Raw genomic sequence first — 25,413 nt, forward strand, 5'->3', positions numbered from 1 at the left:
GTTATCAGCTGTTATCACAACTCGGTCATGGCGGTGTTTTTTATGAACGTGTGTAAGTTTAACGCCTGTGGTTTAACATTTCCTACATTAAAAGAACTTATTCAGCACATAGAAGAAACACATATTGGTGAGTTTGATGTTATAAAATTTGGATGTTACGCATTTTGGAGATGTGTAGTCGATTCAGTTTTTCTCTGTATTGTGGATGTTGAGGTATTATTACTATAACTACTAATATTACTATCAGCATTGGTGTAAAATTATTACTACTATTTGCAAGTAAAGTTTAAATATATTTCCTATGAAGTTTAATTTGTATGATGACTTATTAGGTAAATCAGACAAAAGAGCAAGATGATGCATATGCGTTGTCATAGCAATCTGTATGTGGGAACCCCTCAGTTTTGTGACTGAAGATAAGAGTCTTGAAAGGTGGAATAGTATTAGTAGTGAATAAATCACTTTAGCCATTGAAGCAATGTTGTTGTTTTTTCTAGTAGTAAAGTAACAGAATTTTAGGATGTATATATTGTAGGGATTATGTTTAAGTCAAAAACTGTATTGTGTCTATACATGTAGCATTTCATAAGTTCACAAGTCAGTTGGTTACTGTTGAAAAATGATTGTCTTAACTGGAATCTAGTCTGTATTTTCCAGATCTTTAGCTTCTCATTTTGTTTTCTTCAGAACGTAGCAGAAAAAATTGAAAACATTTATCATATTGATCCTATAGACGATTTTGTAAACTTCAATAATATCACCTTAAATGAAAGTAAGAGAGCATAAGATAACCCCTCCTTTCCTTGAATCATTGTAGTAGGCCCCAATGGAACTTTTCAGTAAGTGAACATCATTAACATGTTCCAATATGATTATATTAATTGATCTTTTGTGTAATATTAAATCAAATGAATTTCCTAAAGTATATATACACCACTTTTACACTGTTTCCATCATACAGATAACAAGTAACATCTTTGAAGAAATATAACACATGATTAAAGCAATATTTTGTTTTGATAAATGAAATCAGAGATGCAAGTCCTTAAGTAGTCAACTGATGTACTTAGTGAATCACTAGACAAACAAAAAAATGCACTAATCCTTCAAATCATTTGGTTTCAGAATAATTCAAACTAACAACACAAACAACACCATCAGGTATATCATTCCATAAATGTATAAATTTTAACCAATCAAAAATATTGTCTGAGAATATGTATGTATCTAGGCTTCCAAAGCTGATCCCATTTACCTTTTCAAGTGTTTTTCCAACATTTTAATTGTGGCATAGCTGTTCATAGAATGGCTCCAAGTGGAGGCAGTAAATTTAAGTAAATTTAAAAGAAAGCTTGATAAGTATATCAATGATAAGAGCTGGCTTAAAGAATAGTTTTTTAAATTATTTATTAACAGCTTTATTCTCATTTAGTGTTGCCTTCTGCATGCAAACTATTTCTTTACACATACCACAAGCCTTTCACTCCCCCTTATTGTAATTGGAAGATTTTGACATGTCTTACGCTAATCATCATGTATCACTGCATGATGAATAGGAGCATGAGATGTTCATGTGACACATGTGACACACTGATCTATCACTTTTTGTTTGGCATTGTTTGAGTTTGAATGTGCATTTTTATTTAACACCTCTTCTTTGACTTTGTTTCTTCATAGAGTAGTTTTTTTTATTTAATGGGTTTTTCTTCAACCTACTTCATCTGTTAGTATTTATTAGTTAATTCTAGTTGCCCTGTTTTCTGCACTCTAATTTAACAAACCTTTCTGTGCAATGAATTCCAGAGTTAACATTATCACTTTGGAGGTTACACCAGTGATTCTTGAATCATCTGTCAGTCTTATCCATGCTCAATATTTTCACATGCTTTTTACCCTTACCAGTCTATTTTGGTGTCTTTCTTCATACACCTCCTATCTGAGGTTCTCCACAGATATCCTGTAGGGTTTTCTGGAGATACCTTTGCCATTATCTCCTTCACTTTAGTAGCATATCGTCTTCAGCTCTGGTGTTACATGCAAGTTTTTTTATTGACCTATTGTTATAGGTCATGATGCTGTATTGGTTCATGTCTATTTACCATTATCTTATAGATTTATAAATGCTCTGCTTCTGAGGCATATTTTTGATATGATTCCAGAAACTATGGAGTGTCAAATGACATCTATCCAACAACAGTCCACACTTTTGAGTGTCACAGCCTGTTTGTCTTGATCAGAGGCTCTCTTAGTTTCTATTACAATTTCCCATCCTCCCATTTCCAAACTCTTACCTGTACCTTCTGCATGGGGTACTTCTTATTGCTTACCTCAACAATACATGCACACCCCTGTTGCAACCATTATCTGTGACTACTCTGGGGGTTTGGGATCTGGTGGGAGTTCAGCTGTTTGAGTTTTCTTATAACTGGTGTTTCTTCATCAGCAATCATTGGATACTTCAAATTCTGGAGGGTTTGTTGCCCATTTCTTTTTCATCTCTCCTTATCCATTTCTTTCCCTCATCCTTGAGATCCCTTGACCAGCCAGCATCTGTCAAAAGTGGTTTGAGAATTACAATTGCACAGGGCCTGCAAACTTGTCCTTCATCTTTTCCAGGGTATCCATCCTGCCTTTTGATTTCTATAAGAAAACTTGGGATTAGTAGGTAGTAATCAATTTATCTCACTTCAGCCACTTTGTTTCATTATCCTGGTTCACCATGGAGACTTTTCTCACCCTGAGATGGACATTCTTAGCAGGATTGTGGATGACCAAATTGATTACCTACATGTACCAATATCTTCCTGTTTTTATCCTTAAATATTTGTTTGTTCATCTTAGGGTGGTTTATAAATTTGAGGCCTGCCTTTTCAGATTTACCTTAGGACCTTATGTATTTTGCTAGAAAGTACAAGCTTTTCTTGATTTTCTCTATGTTCTGGGATGTGATTTTATTATTACATGGACAATTGTCTTCATTGGGCTGCTCATTTGGATACAATTCAGCCACTCATTTCAGTGGCAACTCAGTTTGGCTGGTTAACAACACTGGAGAAATCCTTCTGTGTAATTGCTCAATATCTTGTCCATTTTGGGGTCCTTTTTGACACTTGTATCAGTCAGGCCCAACCTTTTCCTTTGAGACTTTACTCAGTGGAGCTGTTTTTCCATCATGCCCTTTTGGTCCAGTCACCTATTGTTTGCAGATTCTACAATGTTTGGGGATGTGGTCATCAGTGATATCACTGGTTCCCCTTGTTTGTGCTGATATGAAATATCCTTTCAGTGGACACTTTATGATCAATGTTCAGGATCCTCTTTTCATCACCATTTCCCCTAATTTTTCACTGCAAGACAATTTGGGTTGGTTGTTTGACAAAACCCATACTTTGGAGTGCAAACCACATAGCTTTATTTCATTGTTATGCAGTCTTTAATGCCTAACAAAGAACATGTGCTTGAATTATTGCACAAAGTAAAACAAGATAAAGTTTTCATTTAAATGTGTCAGTTTCTTATTTATTATCATTTATCCAAATTTATTGTGTTTCACCTATTAGAAACTGGTATTGGAAGATGCATGAGTTAGTTGTAATGAAATATGAGAAGTAATCTATCTTAAGTACAGCTAACAAAACTGGGTCTCAAATCATTTCTCACTTCATATTGAATGTATGAAGAAATATGTTTTCAGTTTTACATTTTTCAACCAATAGCTGGTTGTCAATTGAAGATTATCTTGGTTGAAACATCATTTTGTAATAGAAAATTAGCTTCAGCTAGAAGTAAATAAAAAACCTGTTTTAAATACTTACATTTGCATAGTGTTAAAACCTTCATGTAATTATTATATAATTCCATTTGAAGATTTTGATCCATCTTTGGTGGAGAAACAAGAACTTCAACAGCCATCATGTCTTCCTATTAGTTACATTCTAAGGTAAGCACTATGCAAACATAATGATTTGATGAATAAATATTTAAGAAAAGACAAACTTGTATCTTAAATGAAAGACAATTTCTCTTCAAATGATTTTAATATTATAGAAAATCTTGTAATGTATGTTCTGTTATTTTTGGAAGTAATTTTCATCATTGATCATTCTTGTTATTCTACAGGGTGGCCCGTAAGTCCCTACCCATCCACATTGTGTCTAAGCAACGTTATAATACTAATGATGAGTTGAAGGCAGCTGTAACTGTGGCATTTGGAACAATAACCCCTGCTATGTTGAGGAAAATGTCTCATAGAACATGGCATCGCATAATATAATGCAGCGAGAATGAGGGACAGCACACAGATACACTGGATACATAAGATATATGGATGGGTAGGGAGTTACGGGCCACCCTGTAAATGTATGAATACTTTAATACTCATATTAGTTACAGTTTTCAACTTATTTTTTCTTAGTAACTCCTATAAATACTTTAATTCAGAGTCTTAAGTTTTCTTCTAATTGAAGTGCATTTAAGAGTTTGAGTTAGTGGTGTATTATTAAAAATCAGTTTTGTACTTAGTTTTACTCAGTATTAATGTGTGTACATCTCACCCTAAAGTGATTAAATGTATGATTGTTTTGTTATCTATTCCTTCACTTAAAAGTAGTATTCTAAATAATATCTTATTTCTTGAAACATTTTGTGTTTATTCATTCCATGCAGGTTATATTACAGTTGGGATGTACTTAATTTGTATGTGAGTCTGTAGTTAGACATGTATATATGGAGTGAATAGAAGCAAAAAGAATACACTTACGCTATCTAAGTGCAGGGGTACAAGATATAACTGATAGAATCAGAGAGATATTTAAGGGTGCTAGTAGCAGTATAGTTTTTGTGGTACACGTTGGGGCTAATGATGTAAGGAAGATGGATCTGAGAAGTTTATTGACATTATAGTACATTGATAAGGGCATTTAAAGAAAGGGATCATAGTTTGATTTTGTCAGGGATATTGCCAAGAATAAATTGTGGGGATAAGAAACTAAGTAGGTCACTAGGATAGATATTAGGGTTAAATCAATATGTAGGAATGAGAAAATAGGGTGGTTGGATTTATGGAATAATTTTAATTGTGAAGTTAATTTCTTGGTAATGGATAGCATACACTTAAATGACACAAGGGCTATTAACTCAGTTATAGTGTTTGAATTAAATTAGGGCTAGACAGAGGTGAGGGGTTGTGATATTTGTAAAACTGACAGGAAAACATGTAAAATCGACATAAGAAATGGATATTGATTAATTGTTACTGTTGTAATTCTATGAGTGTTAGAATAAAATTGAGTTTAAAGTAGTTGTGGAAACTTAAAATATTTATATTATAGATATCACTGACACTGGGCTAGATTTAAATATTTTTGAAGTACCAGGCTACATTAATGGTAAAAAGACGGGGATGAGTAGCTTTGTATGTGAGGAGTGAATTGTTAAGTTTGAGTATATTAAAGAAAAATAACACTGAAGTTGAGTTGGTTTGGAGTAGTGGATATAAAGAGAAAAGTCTTGTAATTGGGATTTGTTATCCCAATGTGGTCAGAATGTGGAAGTTAGTGAGTAATTGTATAATGGGATATTTTAATTTCAGGGGTATTTACGGAAACTGATCAGGATACTTTTATACACCAACTGGTGATGGAACCTACAAATGAGGAATCTATGTTAGATTTAGTATTATTATCTGTTCTGATTGTGACAGAGTTGTGTTTGGTAAGCATTTAAGTGTAAGCAAGTGTCAACTACTATGTTTGGGATTTTACTAGATGTAGAAGTGAAGAAGAATAGTGCCATATTTAAAAAAACAAACCAGTTTTGATGGAATGAGACATGATCTGGCATATGTAGACTGGACTAAAGATTTGGGAGGGTATCTTGAATAGATGTGGGATGTGTTGAGGGAAAAATAATATTCATACGGAATGTATGTATTCCTTACAGGAAAAAGCTGATTCATTTGATTTGGTCTGATTAGCTTGGTTAACACATGTGACTCATTTGGACTATGTGGTATGAGGAAAGGGCACCAAATCATTGGGGCTGCACGTAAATATAGGATGGGGTTGAGAATACTGAAACTGGTTAAACCAGTAAGAATGTGTTAATCAGGTAGGATAAAGGGTGTAAAATATAGCAGTGTAATTGTATTGACTTAATAAAATAACTTTAATTAAAAAAGTAGTACCTACAATCAAGATTTTTCTAAATCTGTATTGCATACAAGTAAAAGCATGAAAATTTTCTTGTATGTACTGCCCCTATCAACATTTAAGTAAAAAGAGACTTAAATTTACAAACAGCTGTTTTAACCAAACCATAATGAAAGTGTTCTGACATTTGTATAATTAGTTTCCTGTAATTGTTTGTTTGTTTGTGCTTAGTTTTGCATGTCAGAGAGGGTTCAAAATTAAGGATAATTACTTGTATATGTGCCAGCAATTTCTTGCAAAATATAATCCATAAATAGTTACCTAATTGTACCTATGTGCCAGGTTAAGTGTTAGTTGTTATTTTCAGTACCCATTAATTCTTTCAAATGTTTCATTTTTATTTATACTTATTAGAAAGTTGTTTCTTAACAGAGTTTTTACAGAAACTGGAAAGAAAGAGACAATCAATGAACCAAAGAAGAAAATGCAAATGCAGTCCCCAAGTTCATCTTTGAACAGTACTCCACCAACAGGTAAAATTAGCCCCGGTTTTTCATGCTAATTAAAATGATCTACTTTTTGATGTGACTACTTATCTCTCATGTTTACAGCTATTCTTGATTTGACTAGTGTGTGAATGTTTGCTTGCCACTAGCTTTAAAACTCCCACGTGTATACCACGTGGTTTAGCTGTGTTTAAGCATGCAAGTTAGCATGTGGTAGTTGTCCACCAATAGTACTTATCATGTGATAAATCTGGGGTATAACAAAAGTTGAGTCCCACGTGTGAAACTTACTAATGGCTGTAACTGATATCCTGTAACTGCCAGACACTACTCAACAGTTAAGTCACATTTTCTTTAAAAGGCAGATTCTGATCTTTTTCCAGAGATCTATAACAGACAGCTTGTAATAAATATCATATGAGGCATTATTACTTTCATTGCACCATTGAAAGTAAAACTCATTGGATTATTAATCTGTACATTTGTTTTAAATTATAAAGTATTTTCTTTATTTTTTTGGAGGGTATATTTTTCTTAAGATATAAAATAAGATTTACTACTTCATTTCACTTTTTGTTTTACTAACTTATTACACCAGTGGTGTTTTCAAAAGATTTACATATCCTTTAATGGATAACTACAGTTTTCAGTACTTAGGTAATTAACAAGTTGCAGTGGGGTTTTTGTTTATTTCATATCAATAAAAAGATGTTGTAATGCCTTAGTTATTGCTTGCTAGTTTTACTTTTAGCAAGGATGATACGAGAGTCTTTGTATTAGGTATTATTACAAACTTCACGCTTTCTGGCACTTTGGTCATTATTGTATTATTTTATTATAATTTTTGTTTTTAATATTTATCAACACTAAGCTTTCATAACTGAAGTGAGCATTATCATTTTTCTTCAGGAAGTGAAGTTGAAGATGAAGAAATGATGAGTGGCTCAGAAGATAGTAATGATTCATGGGCAAAGCAGGACGAGTTTATGTCCGAATTCATTCTCAGGTAGTAATATAGTAATGATTCATGGGCAAAGCAGGACGAGTTTATGTCCGAATTCATTCTCAGGTAGTAATAGACCATGTTACTGTAAAGGTAATGATTCATGGGCAAAGCAGGACGAGTTTATGTCCGAATTCATTCTCAGGTAGTAATAGACCATGTTACTGTAAAGGTAATGATTCATGGGCAAAGCAGGACGAGTTTATGTCCGAATTCATTCTCAGGTAGTAATAGACCATGTTACTGTAAAGGTAATGATTCATGGGCAAAGCAGGACGAGTTTATGTCTGAATTCATTCTCAGGTAGTAATAGACCATGTTACTGTAAAGGTAATGATTCATGGGCAAAGCAGGACGAGTTTATGTCCGAATTCATTCTCAGGTAGTAATAGACCATGTTACTGTAAAGGTAATGATTCATGGGCAAAGCAGGACGAGTTTATGTCCGAATTCATTCTCAGGTAGTAATAGACCATGTTACTGTAAAGGTAATGATTCATGGGCAAAGCAGGACGAGTTTATGTCTGAATTCATTCTCAGGTAGTAATAGACCATGTTACTGTAAAGGTAATGATTCATGGGCAAAGCAGGACGAGTTTATGTCCGAATTCATTCTCAGGTAGTAATAGACCATGTTACTGTAAAGGTAATGATTCATGGGCAAAGCAGGACGAGTTTATGTCCGAATTCATTCTCAGGTAGTAATAGACCATGTTACTGTAGAGGCAGCAAACTCTAGGCATTTTGTAATTTTAACTAGAAATTATACTTTTCCCATTCATTGAAATAAACACTAAAAATGCCTATATTTTGTCAGAAAGATTCATGACCCTTCATACGTATAAGTAGTAGCAATTTTTTGATGCAGAATATTGGTTAATATTAATGCTTCCTTTATAATATCAGGATTTCATCTGTTCCCCTGAAATACTCTCTAGTAGTTTAGGAGAGGAAGAGACAAGAAACTGTCCTTTAGGGAGAGTATATCTTTCAAAATCAATACTGATTTGCCTGATTTAGTTCTGACCATCTCTTCACAATAAATATCATATTCAGCAATACTTAAGGACTAGAAGTGTACTCTGATATATTTAGAAAAATTCAGCAAGCATTATCTCTTTTGTGTTAGTTTTGAAGGAAGCTAAAGATACATTCTTTTCTGACATTACAATTTGAGTTAGCATTTCCAAAATAGTGTACAACAACACATAGATCTTACTTACCTATAATTAATGTAAAAATAATAAAAAATGTGATATTAGCAAAACCTGTTTGTTTTTATTATATGCGAGAGTTGTTCTTTGCAGAATGATTGGCTCAACCAACACTGGGGAGAGAAGACCTTTTGCTTGTCCTGTTGCTGGATGTAAGAAGCGTTACAAGAATCTCAATGGCATCAAATACCATGCAAAGAATGGACATAAAAAGGAAGGAAAGTAAGTGGATAGTGATAAAATAATTACTTTGTTAAAGTATGTTCATAGCTATAGTCTATTAAGATAAATCTATTAGCAGTATATTTCATGTATTTTATATATAAATTTATTAAAAAAATGCTGCTTATTTTCTAGAAATAATAATTCACTAAGTAATCAAATACACTTAGGGCATAAGACATTTAATAACTACATATATATTAGCATGATACTTGTGGAAGTGTTTATACTGATGTATTAAAGAAATAGGTAACATTTAGTAGTACATAATAAATTAAAAACTGTCCTTATTCTCAAAATACAATAAAAAAAATTGTTTTACTTAATAATTTTGCTGTATAAATATAAAAATACTGTGAGACCAGGAACAGACACAAACATTATATGTTTTGACATCTTACTGTGTCATCATCAGGAGTGCAGTATTTTGCAAAAGTTAAGGCCTAAATAAAATTACAAAAATCAAGACTTGAAAACAAAAGGCAGAAGACGTTTGAAACATCGTCCTCTACATTTGTATCTCCACAACAGACAGTTGCCGTCCATTCTACAAAGTTTCATCATGAATACTCTGCCTAAACAATCTATCAAAGTAAATCAGTTTTTATTGTATTTTGAGACTGAGGACTGTTTCATTTTAAATGTATTGTATACTATTAAACATTGACATTATTTCTTCAGTAATCTACATGAAGAATAAATTTTTATTTAATTAGTTAGAGGAACTGGTAAGTTTCCAAATAATAAACTTAATCTGTGCTACACTGTCTTACACATTGTTTCACACAAAACAATTGATTAAAAAAGAGAAAAGAAAACTATCCTAAACATATCTTGTATGTTTATCTATGTACAGTTTTGAACATTGATGTGTTTTTCTTAACTTTTTATGTTTGGAAATAATCAAAGTGTTTTTGAATGATTAAAATTAATCTTGGCCCTGCAGTTTATAAGTAATTTTTAATAATTGTGATATTTAATAAAGAACAACATTTTAATTTTTGATTTTTAGATTTCATATTGTGCTTTAATTCTTAGAAAACTGTAGATCAACTCTTTAAACCTTTATCTTTATGTTCTTCACAATGGTTCTTTTCTGCTGTTAACTCATATTCATTAGATTGGTTTCAGCTTATTTCTCACTCTTTAGAAAAGTTCAAGGTTGATAACAAGACAAACACTTTGTAAATATCAAATTATATATTGTCTTTCATTAGTACAGAACACTTAAAATAGAGTATTATTTAAACTTGGGAAAGTTTCTGTATTTAGTTTTGTATTTTGTCCTTGACATACATTGTAAAGTGATAGTGTTTGTTATTATTAGCTCCTACAATCTTTAACAAACCTTTATTATAAGTCTCCTATGGAAGGTAGACTTCTTTTTAACCAAACCTTGCTTCCTTTCCTTCAAGTTTTAGACCATCAGCTTGTATGTATTTATGGCTAGTGTGAAGTGTGGATGCAGTTCATACTGCTTTTCGACAAGCTTTAGACCACCAGCTTTAACCTTTGAAATTTTACTTTGCCAGCTAGAATAATTGTTGTTAGGAAAAATGACTTAGGCCAAATAGTGTAAATAAAAATCAAAGCTGTTCACATTGTCAAGAAATTTTTGATAAATCTAAAACTAAACATGTTCTCACTGAATACTAATTTTATTTAATAATATATTGTTTATAATGTAAATCATGTTGTGTATTTTATATTAATAATATCAGTTTGTTTCTATGAAAGAGTAATGGCATATTTCTTCTGTAAGAAATGTGAGAAACTGCAAAGGTTGTATTTTAGTAATCTTGCCAATAACTGATGTTTAGTAATTCACATTTATTTTGATTTAATGAATAACTTATATTGTTTAATTTTGGAAATAAATGAGATAACTTGGAAATTTATTTATTTTAGCTTCAAGGTTCCTTGGGCAAAAGAAAAAAATGATTAGTCTACTAAAAAAAATGTGACTAGAAGTTTTATAAAAAATATGTATTAATAGAAATAGTGGTATTCTCATCAGAATATACTTCAGAAAATGTATATTTACTCACAAAGTTGATGTAATGTATTTATGTTGTGTTTTTTTTTTATTTCTTACTTTTGTCACAGACCAAAGAAAACTTATAAATGTCAATGTGGTAAAACGTATATGACACCCCAAGGCCTGAAAAACCATTACTTAATGCATCACACTGGTTCATCCACTACACAGTCTCTGTCCTCTTCAAAGGACAGGACCCTAGCATCAATTGTCAACAGCCCTGCTACCATGGCCTTGTTGACCCAGGGTCAGTCAGTTCAGAGTGCTACAATACTTACACCGAGTCATGGGCAACAGAGCAACAGCAGCGTGATGAATCAGAGTCCAAAGTTTAAGCAGGTTGTCCAGTCTTCTGCTGATCATGAGATAACTTCAGCTACAGGATCTCAAAAATCTACAATACTTCAACAGTGTTTGAAACGGGGGGAAGTAGGCAGTGAAGCGAAGACAGACCCTAGTGGTTTGGCAGTTCTTAGAAAATCAGACAATACTACTTGCTTCTCATCAAGCAGTGAAAACAATACAACTGGTTCCATTATAGTGAAACCCACAATAACTTGGGCTGAAACTTCCCAGACTGAGACTGGGCAAAATGTGACACCTTTATCCCAATCATTAGAAGAATCCCAACTTCATATCCCAGACACATCTAAACAGCAGACCCTCAACTTCTCTACCAACCTACCTCCAACTCCTCAGACCCCCTCTATGACATTATCCACTCCCAAACTTCCTCCAATTTCCCCAACCCTGCAACAGCATTTGCTCAGTCCACTAACTCCTACTAAAAATAGTCAGTTTGCTATTCAAAGCCTTAACCCTGTAACAGGCTAACAGAAGAGGTGAGCCTGGTATATGTAAGTATATTGTTCTTCAAAGTTGACACATAGTTACATAGAAACTTCAATGGACCATGTGCATTGTAGTAGTTATTGTGTCACAGTTTGTGGTCATTGGAAGGCTGTGGCAGACTAATATAAAGATGCATCTTCTATATGGTTTTGTCTAGAGAGTAATGTGTAATAGTGCACATTGGGTTTAACCAGTAGAGATCTTCCATGGCTATCATAACAAGCCATTTCTTGTTTTAAACAAGATTTTGCTCTTAGGAAAATTACTAGAAGTTGTGTGTGTGTGTGTGTGTTTGTGTGTGAAAGTAGAGCTTGAAGATACTGAAATTTCTAGAAAGTATTTTGTTATTTACTTATTTTTTGTTGACAGGCACTTAATACACTGCCAGTAATTTAACTAGGCACACGAAAAGAACTTGTATCGTAAGAATGTAATACCTCACTAGTTAACTTGTTATTACCCTGCTAGGTGTAAAATACCAGTTATTGTCCAGATGTGTGTGTGTGTGTTTGAAGTAGTTTTGACACTGCTGGAGTTTTATTTTTTATGTCAGTGTTGTATATTTGAAAAAGTGGATCACATTTAAACAGATATATCTTAACAAGAATAGTTCAGAACTCTAGTCCACTGGAATTTTTTAATTACTTGTTAGTAATTTAAGTTTCAGTAGGAAACATTTTGAAACCACAATTTCTTTAACACTGCATAAAATTGTTCCTATGATGTAAATGGTTGCACCATTTTATAGATAAATATCTAGTGTTTTTCATAAGTTACACATCAGTATTAAGTGTACATCATTTTTCACTTTACATTCACTGTTCTGCTAACAGCACAAAACTAAGTCACCAGTCCATGTTGTGAAAGAAGTGTTTTTGCTTTTTTTTAAACTTAACATTTATCAGTAGGTACTAGAAAATTTCTGTTTCTGGTTGTAAAATAAAAAATAGCATAAGATTAAACAAGCTTAGCTACAAAATATCAGCTCTAGTGGATCACAATAAATAACATGTTCCACTGATCTGTGTTTCTTTATTTTCTTAGTATTTTTCTTATTATAGAATTTAACATTGGTAATGTTCTATAGTAGCCATTACCAACAGGTTGAATCAACTTGAAAAAGTGTAAATAAATTTCCAAGTCTTTCAGTAATTAATTTTTACATACAAGTTCCATTAAAATTGCATCACAGATTTCACTGTCCTTCAGTTAATGTTTTTAGTAATTAAAATGATATTTGTGCATTTTTAGAGATTTTATTTAGTTAAAATATATATGTACTTACAGATTGCAGAGTGATTTTAAATAATGAGAATAAATACTCTTTAATAGTGTCAGACCTTAATATGTTGTTACTATTATTCTAAACATTTTCATACATTTATTGAACGTAGTTTATTGTCATACATTATAAATCAGTTTTCAATTAGAAATTCCATATTTGGAGATAGATTTATGTATGAGGTAATTGTTAGATACTGCTAAGCTATATCAAAAATAATATTACCTTAGTAAATGTAAGTTTATTAGTTTACTTTTAAAATAAAAGGTATGTTTATTGTAGTATTTTTGAATAACAACAGCATATAAACCAGAAAAAAGTTTACAAAAATGTTCAAAATTCACATGCAGCTCTTGGAAAGTTTTCAAAATACTTATTATTTTCAGTGAACATTGCAAGTTTTTCTGTATTAATAATGGTGAAACTGTTGAGAAAACTAGGATATGATATTTTTTTATGTTTAAGAAATACTGCAGTAACTTATGCTACAGTTTCTGGTAGAAGGAAATATTACTTACTGGTGCAGTCAGGCCTAAGAAACACATGGATTATGGGAGTACATGCACAATTACCAAGTTTTGTTAATCAAACTGAAACAAATATGATATTCATAAAATGTTCATCTCACACTTAATATAATACTTTGCACTGAGAGAAATTTCTGAAAGCGTGTGTGTGTGTGTGTGCATTTTTATAATTCTGTGTGTATGTATAAATAAAAGTAGGTATATTTTATTAGATGACAATACAATATATTGTCTTTCAATGGAAAAAACATAAAGAATATAAAAGTAAAGTCATTTATCAGATAGGAGTCTCACGGACATTTCATGTGAATGACTCAGTTTTGTAATGACTTGCAGTATATGCTCTATGAAAATACAGAATTTTAATTTCTTTGCAAAACAGAACTCAGACATGTTCATTTTTTCATTAATCTGGTCACTTGTTAATATCTTCTATGGGTGCATGAAAATCTATAGAAATAGCTGTTCTAGTAAATATTTCATTAATAGTAAAAGAATATAACTTGTTCCTGTGAATAGGTCATACATTGCTTAATATTTCTTTTTTTGTAATAATCAAAAGTAGTTGAGGGACCATTCACCATTGTCATCATTAAAAGTTATCATTGTTCCATAATTCCAAAACTCACCCATCTGCGTTTTTTAAAAATGTTGAAATATAAGACCTAGTGGGGACTGAAAGAGTGAAATAAGTATCATTTTAGCCTCATTTATTGAGAAAAAGCAGTGTTAGCAAAAAGAAAAATTTATTAGCTCTCTAAAAATTTATTTTACATATCTCATCCAGCAGACTCATTCATCTTTATTCACCTATCAGTAAGTTTTAATAATTATAATTGTGAATGGTCCCTAAAGTGTATGTGTGTTTTTTTGTTGTTGTTTTTTAATGAGTAGTACTTGTGGACAAGTTATTTCAAAAACGTTGATTGGTAACATTTGATGCTTTGGGAGAGTATCTGCATTTTGGATACTCTTGACGGTCATAGAAAAAGAGAAAATTTTGTTTAACTTGTCATACAGAAGAGGGCCAGGTTTGCTGTATTACAATAAGTTTAGAATCAAGAACTTAGATGTTTGTTCAAACAGGATGAGTGAATTTTTTATTTGCACTCTGATTTGTTTTGAGTGATAATTTTATATTGAGCTGCTTGAACAAACCAGAAAGATTAAAACCTTTAAAAATATTTTCATTTTGTTGAAATAATTTTACAGTTGTTATTGAAGTTTCAAATGTTTCTAAACATTATGTTAATTGTATTGTAGTCAGTATATGAGCAGTCTTGATATGATGTTAGTCTTTGAGGTAAAAATGGGTGGGTGTGTATTAGATCAATTTTGTACATTTGGCAGCAAAATGGCAATATTCATTGTTACATATTATTGTTGTTTTTTTATTGTTAACTATATATTTTTTGTTTTACTTTTAATATAATCAAGAAATGTTGTGTGCAGGTGTGATCACGTGGGTTTGAGTTTCAGATATAGCAGTATTGAGAGAATAGAATGGGATGGGATATGAGCCAATGATGCTTTTACAAGAGCAATGAAAATAAAAGGGATCATTAATTGGAGCTATAATTTTTCAGTACAGTAATATTTGTGAAGCAGATATAATTACTAGTAATATTTGGTAGTAAATTCTTCATTTGTGATAATATCGACCACTTTTGCAGATGTAATTATTATATATGAATTATTATACAAATGTTAGTTACTGATTTTTGTTTTATGAATATTAGGATATTTGTTTGTAAGTTCGTATCAGTTTTGGAACTTGAAAATTACCCAAAACATTTATGTGAAAAAGTTAACTACTATTATTAATTAAGTAGTTTAAAAATGCTGCACATGGTGCAAGTACATATAACACAATTTGCTTGAAAATTCCTCTGTAATAATTTCTTTTCCGAACACGAAATTCCTCATGCCCAAAATCAGATAAAACTGTTTATCTGTAGCAGTCACCATTTGAGAAATTTTTTGATTAGTTCATAGTTGACCTTTAAATACTTAATTTTTACATACACAAGTCCTCTAAGTTAGTTCAAGTCAATGGAAACAGGGAAGAAACATTAAAAAAAATATTTCATATTTTATTACTTTCCAAGTAAAATCATGAAAGCAAAAAAAATCTAATTGCAAATTTAATAGATTGGGAGCCATTATTGTTTGGCTTGGGTCTGTATGGATCCAGTGTTACATACTTAAGGGATAATATATTAATACATTTTGTTTTAGTGGTAGTAGTTATGTGTCTTTTCTTTTGTTGAATTGTCAAAGATATGTATACGTGTGTTTTGTTTGGTAGAAGCAACTGAGATTACACAGCTGTTAAGTGGACTATTAATAAACTAAACATATAGAATTACAAGCAAAATTATTAGGAGGTTTAAGAAAAGTTATTGCAAAATTTCAGTTACATTAGAGTGATAAATGTAAACTGAATTTAATTTGAAGTGAAACCTTGATAACATTATTTGAGTTTGAGTACTTTCAGCCACTGTTAATTTGATTATATGCTGTAAAACAGTAGGCTACATAAAAGGACAAATTTCAAAAATATTTTAATTTTAACTTGCTGTAATGAACTTGTTCCAGTTCTCTCTTATAAATCAAACATTTGCATAATATTTATATTAAATTAATATGTCTGTATCTTAATTTGATTGGATTAGTTACATTGAATTGTCAATTGTACAGAGATTAATTTTTAAATTGGTCGTAATGAGATTACATGTAAGAATGCTCACGTTGAAAGTTACTATTAAGGTGTTTGCTGTTCAAAATATTAAGTATCATTTTACTAAGATGAAATTCTACAAATGTAATCATAAGCTAGTCAAGAATTAAGGTAATAGTCATAACTATTTTAAAAGGGACTAATTTTTTGGGACATAGATATCTAAAAACTTCTGTAGATTTCAATACTTGCAAGTTAATAATAGTTGTTCTTAGCATAACAGCACTATATGACTGTAACATTTTTGAACAGTTGTCTATCAATTGGCTCATTATATATTTTCCATTAGAGGAGTTTAATAGTAGCATTTCAACTACTTTTTTAATGTAGTTAACAAGATGTTTAGACTGACTAGGTACTTAACAGTCAGCCAGAAAGTTGAAAATCCATATTTAGTCATTTACAAGCAAAGCATTCAAACTTTATTAAATTTCTTTTGTGATAATTGATTATGCTTTTTATCCTAAAAGATTTCATTTTCTGGTAGCTTTGACGTTACACAATGTTTAACTTTATCTATTTTACCAACATTGAAAAATGAGGGTTATGTGCACAAGACATTGAATATCTCTTATGACTTAAACTGAAATTTTTATAAATAAAGAATAGTTTTCAAATATGCTTATCTTTGTAAGTTTAGTGTACCATTTATTGACATTTTAATTTTTTCTTAATTTCACTTCACTGGAGGTTAAAGATAGAATATTTTTATATTGCTTTATAACTGTAGTCACAGTTTAATGATAGAACTTAAAATTAGAATTTGTACAATGTCACTGTTACAATATGTATGTGTTAACGTATTACGTAGCATTTTTTGTAGATGACCTCAAGAAATTTAGTACACCTTGCAAATCGATAGGTTTAACCTTGTACGGTATAATTAGCTATATCAAAGCTTTATTAAGTCATAATTACCACAGTTTACTGGATATTTATTCAATAATTTTAATATTTGTTTTATTACACTGCTGTACATCGTATAAAATGTATCTCCAACATTTAGTAAAGCTTGGCCTTTTCACAGCAGCTGGGTTGTATATTTCCAAATGCACTGGGAAATGTTTGTCTCAACTGCTGTGAATAGGTTAACAGACAATTTAATGATGAAAAATATTTTGCAGTTGTTGGTTAATTTAACTTGAAGAAAGTGTGATAAAAAAAAATTCTACTGAATAGCAAAACATTAGCTGAAAAGTATGGAAATCTACTGAGTGCTAATGATATATGATTCTGGTAATGAGCTATCATTGTGCAAATTTTCTACAATGCATCTGCTGTTTTTTTAGAAGAGTTAATGCTGTACTACAGTACTATATTTGTTATGTGTGGTAAAATTACTATGTTAATTGACATCTAAATAATTCAGTGTGTCAATTGTTAAAATTCAACAAAAACGTTGTCAATGGACAAAAAATATCTTCATTTTTATTCTGGTTGTGACATGATAGAGGTGATTATATTAACATGTCAGTAGACAGCTGAAATTATAAGTTAACAGATGTGTGTTATAGGAATTCAAATTACAAATTATGTTAATGGTTTTTAGTCAACAAATGCATATTTAAGAAGTTCAGATTGTAAGTAATTTTAATGATCTTTAGTTAACATATACATGTTTTAGTAGTTGAGGTTATACGTAAAATTATTGATTGGAAATTAACAGATACGTGTTTTTTAAGAGTTAAGATTGATTATGAGCTACATTAATGGTTTTTGGTTAACCTGCACGTGTTTCAGGAGTTAATCATAAGATACGTTAATAGTTTGAGTTAAAAGTTTTACTTATGATATAAGGCCTTTTAGGAAAACCAAAGGAGTACTACAGTTCCTAGATTTTCAAACTGTTTTCCAAAATCTTAAAAGTACAATTAATTAGAACATAATTATTTCTGGAAGTATAGGGGGGTTAAAAAATATAAAAGATAAAATGATTGTGATATTGGTACACATACATATTTATGCATGCATGTGTATGTGTGATTTTTTTTTCCCTACTTGTAGGAAATTTTGACCTTTTGTTAGCACACACATTAATACTGGTACTTAGTTACTGTATACATGATATCTTATTTAGTTATAAATTTGGTTCAACCATATATTTCCAATCCATCTGAAGTCTTTCGATCTAAGAGAAATTAAGTGCAAGTAAACAGAAAGAATGTAACTTGTGTGAAATAACTATTGCCACTGTGAGTTTTTGGTATTGAGGCACAGATTCATATACAATATGTTTATCAGCTGCAGACTAAATTCATTATATTGCAAATATTAAGTGTGTATTAGAAATGCACAGTTTGTCACAACACTTTTTTACAATACTCGAGCATTTTGTTAAATTGATGATTGTGTTAATATTCTGATTTTACAAGTGATTGGTGTAAAACTAGAATATATCGATTGGTAATACTAGTTATTTTCTGTTGAGAAAATGTAGTTGTAATTAACGGTTGACTGCTGTTCAAAAACTTAACCTAAATGTAGAATATAATTGGTCAATAAAATACCACATCTAGATACAGGAGTTGAATATTAGCTAATATTAAGGTTATGACTGAATATTATGATAAATTTTCCGTTCTCTAACTAAATATTTTCTTTTTTCCACATTCTGTATTTTGTAAGTGAGTAGATTTTTTTGACTCTTGGTTCTGAAACATTATTTTGTTTTTATTTCTTAATTGTAATAATTTGTGGGTTTTTGTTTTTATTTTACACTAGTGTTAAAGGGTTAAAATTTAAGGAACTTGTATAAATATTTGAAATGTATTTAAGTACTCAAACAACCAATATTGTATAATACACAATTAAACTATTTGTCTAACAACTGACCAGTGATAATAAAAGACTACATGTTTCGATGCAAATTGATATCAAAATGTGGTGTTTTTTATAACTGTTGATCGTTTGATAAACAAAGATTTTAATTGTGAATTATACAATGTTGATCATTTGAGTGCTTAAATACATTTTGCTCTAGTAGTATATTTGAGAATATCATTTTGTTAGTATTGAAATATCTCTCTAAAATACATCTGTCTGTATGAATAATACATCTTTGACTTATGATACTGATATTAAAAAAAAACAACTTATTGTGTGGAGTTGACACATTACTGATACACCACACATTTGATTCTGGTGACTTTTATAATTATTTATAAAATTTAAATCTTGGTATATGCTACAAATTCCTTTAGTTTGCATCATTATTATACCATGAAGTTGGACCTAACTGCTCTTCATACACAGATGATGTGGTATTGCAACATATTTTAAAAGTAAAAAACATAGAATAAGTCTGTAAAACTACTTGTTATCACTTGTGTGCTAATGTGCAAGTGTGAGATTCTCAAGTGCTGATGTACATGTATAAATGTGCATGTGAAAAATACCTTTGATAATAAATATTTCATTATGGTGATGATGTAACTTTTCACACATTAATATTACTTTTAATACACTACAAGAAAATGATAGAACTCATATGCTTTAGAATTAACTTACTTGTTCCTCTCTAATTTTGTTTTATTAATAAAGAAGTCAAGACTAGTAAGTTATCTAATAACAGTATTCATTAAGAGTTGAAACAAATAAGTAAATTTTGTTATAATGTTAATACCTTAAAAAATTCAAATATAGAAATTATTAACTTATTTACTTTCAGTTTGTGACATTTTTATCAGCTGTAGCCATTCATAATTAAATATTGGTAATGTAACACAGTGTTTAACCAAAAGTAATGTGTGAATAAATCTTTGTATATTTAAAATAGTTACTTGTTTAACCTAAAATTATTTTTAAAAACTTTTTAAAAAGTACATTGGAATTCTGCACTGTAAAACTTAATGAAATTTATATGTGTATTATCAATTTCAAAGAAAAGTTCCAAGATGTTAGAGTGTTTATCATAAATGTATTTGATCTAATCTGTGGACTTAATTACCTTGAATATGCCAACTAATGTGCTTCCAATCCTATTAATTTTTATAAAATTTTATCATTTAAATTTTGTTTAGCCAGAAAAAGAGAAGTGTGTACTGTAGCCAGTTATTTGAAATTTAATTTTTAGAACAAACATGAAATGATCATTTAAACAACTGAAGGGTGTGTCTGAGCATCATATTATTTGTAAATTTTATAAACTGTGAGTATCTGGACTAGTAAACTTTTATACTATTTTTTAAATAGAAGTTTAACCACTGAAGTAACATGAATTATTCAGTTTACTGGTAAAAGGAAGGACATTTTTTTTTAAATAATAATAAAAATATTAAGCTATTAAGTATCAAGTTTAGTGTTCTATTTTTAAAACAAAAAGTGAGAAAAAGGGTATGCATAAGTATTTGATATACTGAAGAATTGTTTTTGGTATTCAATTTTTTTTTCTGAAGCATTTTGAATATGTGATTAAAATGCTAAATCTGATATGTCTAATGAAAATCTTAGTGACACAGATTGTAATGAGTGATTAGCACATGCCATTCTTGAATAGACATTTGTGGTTTATACTTTGCACTTTCTGATAAAAATTTTTTTTTTTTACATTAGCTGGTGGGTTTCTTTTTCAACTGCTACCAGCAATAGCAATTTCTTCGTTTTTAATGTTTGTACCAATACTTGTTTTCTTTTAGCTATAACATTTGTCTTATATCTTCCATACTTTGCTAGACACTCTGTCAAAACTTTGGATGGAAGAATAAGCTAATTATTTTCAGGTGGAATAATAAATAATTCCTGTGTTTAGTTTTAGTCTTAAGTAGATTAGAAATAGTTTCTTTTAAATTAATAATTGAAAAAAATATTGTGAAGTTGTGTAAAATTATAAAACATGTTTAAAAAATTAAAAGTGTTAATAATGCCCAAGGTTCAAAACTACACAGAAATGATTTTTAGGCTTTTGTATATAAATACTTTTGCAAGTTACATCAATGTTTTTGTCAACATGTTGCACTTGACCCTAGACATAAAGGGCGTGGTTTGTGTAGAGTATCAGAGAGTGAAATTTGATTACACTGATGGAACTTGATATCTTCATTGAAAAATAGTTTAAAAGAAAACTAACTACTTGTTTTTGTTTTGGCATTTATGTATATACAAATATATATTGTATGTGGTTCTGAATCTACAACTCTTGCTCTACTCTCAAACAACCAAACAGTAACTAATCTGCATGTATAGTATGATCTGTTTTACAAATAAATGCTTGATTATTAATAGGTGCAGAGTGTACAGTAATATACAAAACATTTATACTGTTCATATGTATTTACTTTGTGATATACATTTGCATTTTTCTACAGCAATTAAACATCTTTTGATAGATTATTTTGGCAGAGTATTCCTGATGAAACTTTGTAGAATGGACTGCAACTGCCTGTTGTGGAGACAAGTGTAGAGGACGATGTTTTGAAAGTCTTCTGCCTTTCGTCTTCTTGAACTTGAAGACAAAAGGCGTAAGACTTTCGAAACATCATCCTCTACACTTTTATTTCTACAGCAGGCAGTTGCCATTTATTCTACAAACTTTCATCAGTTAAACATCATTGAATGTTTTGTTCTTTTATAATCATCTGCATAAAGAATTTTAAGACTGATGATAATAATAATAATAATACCTACGGTTGAGGTTTGGTTCTCATTTATAAATTATACTAGCATTTTCTGTACTTCTAATCATCTAACTGAAATAGAAACCGAGCAGCTAAAGTACAGGCTATGCCATAAATTTTCAGTAAAATATTTATTTAATGAACAAGCGTAATATTACAGAGTATCTGATCAGCAGAAGTTTGTGTAAGTAAATAATTAAAATATTTATATGGTTCAGAAGTTGTCTGTGTACTTCTATAGGGTTATATCTTTACCCACTTTTTGAAATGTCCATTACTGACCTCATTCTCTTTTTTGAAACTATCACATTATCTAAAAACTATGGTTCCTGTCCATCTTGGAATAAACTAATAGTAAGTTTGGTATTTGTACAGTTAACTTTTATGAAACAAAGGAAAATATTTGTGTAGTTGAATTTCATCCTTAGATTAATGGCTTAGGATATATATTCATCAGAAGTCATTAATTACAACATAGAGGGGTAGGTGAATTACTATAAAACTTCTTAGTAAAGTCGCATTTTAACAACTGCAAATAGAGAAAACATTAAACATTCTCACTACTAACTTCCCAAATGGAACATATTTTTTGTCATATTGAAACTTACACAGATGCTAAAACAACACTCAAGTATACCAGACACTTTTGTGAATGGTTTTAATTTTGTAACTCGGGATTATAATATTAACCAAACTAAAAATTTCACTGAAACATTTGGGTAGACGAGTTTGTATTAATTCAGGATGAATTGCTGTTAGGTTCAAGGTCTTTAAGAAGAGATCATATTTTTATTCAGAAATTAGAAATTAGTTGAAACGTTTTAGTTACAACTCCTAACAAGTTGTGTTTAGGATAGTCTTATTTTATAAGTAATTAGTGTGATTTTTTTATTTTTAGTTACATTTCAGTCTAACCTAGGAATTTAAGAGTTACTGTGGTGTTTGTTTTCTGTTAATAATATATGGCGTGTGTATATGCTTGGCTACATTTGTTATTGATCATCTTATCTCAAGATTTTTTTTTATTTCAAATACCGGTAATTTAGGAAAAAATTCAAATAATACATGTGTATTATATTGAAAAAAGAAATAAATATACAATGCTGAATTGTATATGTATTATACATTGTTAGTTAATTTTGAACACAATATAAAAATTATCTTTTTAAAAGAAGTAAGTTTAAATATTTAAATTTCAGAGGTTGAGTAAGTTAATACAAGTTTCTCCAAAATATTTTTCTCAATATGTTTCTGTTTTTGGCTGGAGTATATTCCCCCTTCAAACATATAAGATGAAACATATTTGTAACATTAAGATTTAGGTATATTAAAGGTTAGAAATGTTCTATAGTGTACTGTCTGCTAGAAATATAAAGAAGTTACTTTCTGTACAAGTATGCAGTGTGTAGTTTCCTGAATGTCTTAAAAATACTCTTCTATGTTAGTGGTGTCATAATAAACCCAAAACTAATCATTAAATTCAACCTACTTAAGGGAAAGTAATTTTTTTAATATAAGTATATTTATAGTTTATTTTGTCATAAGGATGTAAAAATTAATTTCAGAGGTTTTCGTGTTATTCTTAGTTTATATATTTTTCAGAATAATCAAGATATATTTTAATTTAATACTTCTGATTATTTTATTAGCATAAAATAAGTTTATATTTGATATGTTTTGAGCTAGAAAGAAACAGTTATTAGTTAATCCAGGTTCTTTCAAGATGCTTTGTTCTTTCGGTGAAAATGATGTGCATGCTGAATGACTAAATGTTTAAAATTTGGCCTAAGATTTAATATTTTCTTGTGCCTAAGCATTTGAGTACAAACAAATGTATTTTAGAATGTTCTTGAACAATTTAACTTGTGTTATCTTTCCCAAATGTTACCTGATTGTAGCTGTTAGTGCCATTTTTAAATGTCTTCCTCAAGTTAAGTAGAAGTGTCGTAAACATGATACCATCCATCTAGTGATTGATTTATTCCTCCTCTGCATGACTGCTGTGATATAAAACGTATTTCTTAGTTTTTTGTTAAATGGATTTTGAGATTTTATGGAAGTTATTTCAAATATTGTGAATCACTTAGGACTTGTATTTCAACTGAAAGGCAACTTTAAATTGACAGTCAATTCTGTTGATAATTAAATACAAAATTAGCTACAGTTTAAGCTAAAAGACAAAAATTGATTATTGCGAATGACATTTTTTTTATTGTAACTTCAAATTTGATGCCATCCCATATTTTCTAGTCTTTATTCCAATTTGACTCGTACATTGTTTTCATAAAATATATCATGTTTATGTTTAGTGAAGATAACAGATGGCTTTTTAGTTGTTGAAATTGGTTACACTTTAAACCATTAAAGTTAAGTTGGTAAACAAAGATAAACTCTGTGGTTTGCAGTGAACAATACTTAATTGAAGAAACTTCTGTAAATGCTATATCAAACCAATTATTACAGTGCTCAGGAGCTGATTAATATAAGATAGTCATTTTACTTTATGTACCACTAACAGGTGTTGTCACTAAATGGTACTTGTTATTTATAGAACACTGATAATATGTTATTAGGTGATTCTATATTTCGGAGTGCAGCTGATTATATAATTGCTCAAAGTTTAAATCCATAATTTTATTATGTCATCTGACATATAAGGAAAAAAAAGAATATCTTGTGTCATGTTAAACATTTTAGGTGCTCGCTAAACTTGTCTTGGTAAACTTTTTTTTAAAATGTTTTCTTAAAAACAAGTTAGAAAGTAACAAGATTCTCATTTTTATTAATGTGAATACATTATTAAGTTTGTTTCAATATGTTATTTGAGCTTAGGAGTTTTATGAAGACATTTCTGTTTTTTTGTATAAGTACTGCATTTTTAAAACATCATCTGATGACCATTAAAGTATTAGAAAAAAAATATGGTTTAAGATAATCTACAGAAATGTATGGAATGTTAATTTTAGTTACATCTTTCATCATGTTTTTTTTATTGTCAACATGTACAAACATCTAGTACAGAGAGTACTTCTCTGACATAAATAAATGCAGTTGTTAACAATAAACTTATAAAAGAGTAAAGTTCAGTTCTCTTGATTTTGTATTGTTTTACTATTTACAGTCTGGAGGTACAATTGGTTTTTCTTTAAACAATTTTGTTGTCATTTTGAGACAGTTTTACATAGTACTGTGTGTTTGTGTAAACAATATTTGTGCTGATAGAGCTGTGTTGAATCAATAAAAGATTTACTGATTTTGTTGTGAAAAA

At 30.1% G+C, this 25,413-nt stretch overlaps 1 protein-coding gene across 4 annotated transcripts; it reads left to right on the forward strand.

The window, feature by feature from the left end:
- Positions 1 to 25,413, forward strand: LOC143225000 (uncharacterized). Of its 4 annotated transcripts, XM_076453607.1 has the most exons (7): positions 1 to 127; positions 3,868 to 3,940; positions 6,582 to 6,682; positions 7,565 to 7,609; positions 8,147 to 8,198; positions 8,966 to 9,094; positions 11,201 to 25,413. In XM_076453607.1, exons 1-7 carry the CDS (start codon positions 28 to 30, stop codon positions 11,964 to 11,966), a joined length of 1,266 nt encoding a protein of 421 aa, XP_076309722.1. In that variant the 5' UTR covers positions 1 to 27; the 3' UTR covers positions 11,967 to 25,413. The 4 variants fall into 4 exon arrangements, with proteins under 4 accessions (XP_076309722.1, XP_076309720.1, XP_076309723.1 ...); XM_076453605.1 differs by lacking the exon at positions 8,147 to 8,198 and having other exon boundaries at positions 7,565 to 7,661; XM_076453608.1 differs by lacking the exons at positions 3,868 to 3,940; positions 8,147 to 8,198 and having other exon boundaries at positions 29 to 127; positions 7,565 to 7,661.

This window comes from Tachypleus tridentatus, chromosome 9, assembly GCF_004210375.1.
Source record: "Tachypleus tridentatus isolate NWPU-2018 chromosome 9, ASM421037v1, whole genome shotgun sequence".
Classification (NCBI taxonomy): domain Eukaryota; kingdom Metazoa; phylum Arthropoda; class Merostomata; order Xiphosura; family Limulidae; genus Tachypleus; species Tachypleus tridentatus.

Excerpts from the sequence above, each read along its gene's own strand:
- LOC143225000 (XM_076453605.1), top strand. The coding sequence starts at position 28 with ATGGCGGTGTTTTTTATGAACGTGTGTAAGTTTAACGCCTGTGGTTTA. Across the intron at positions 3,941-6,581 it reads CCTATTAGTTACATTCTAAG|AGTTTTTACAGAAACTGGAA; the intron begins GTAAGCACTATG and ends GTTTCTTAACAG. Across the intron at positions 6,683-7,564 it reads GAACAGTACTCCACCAACAG|GAAGTGAAGTTGAAGATGAA; the intron begins GTAAAATTAGCC and ends ATTTTTCTTCAG.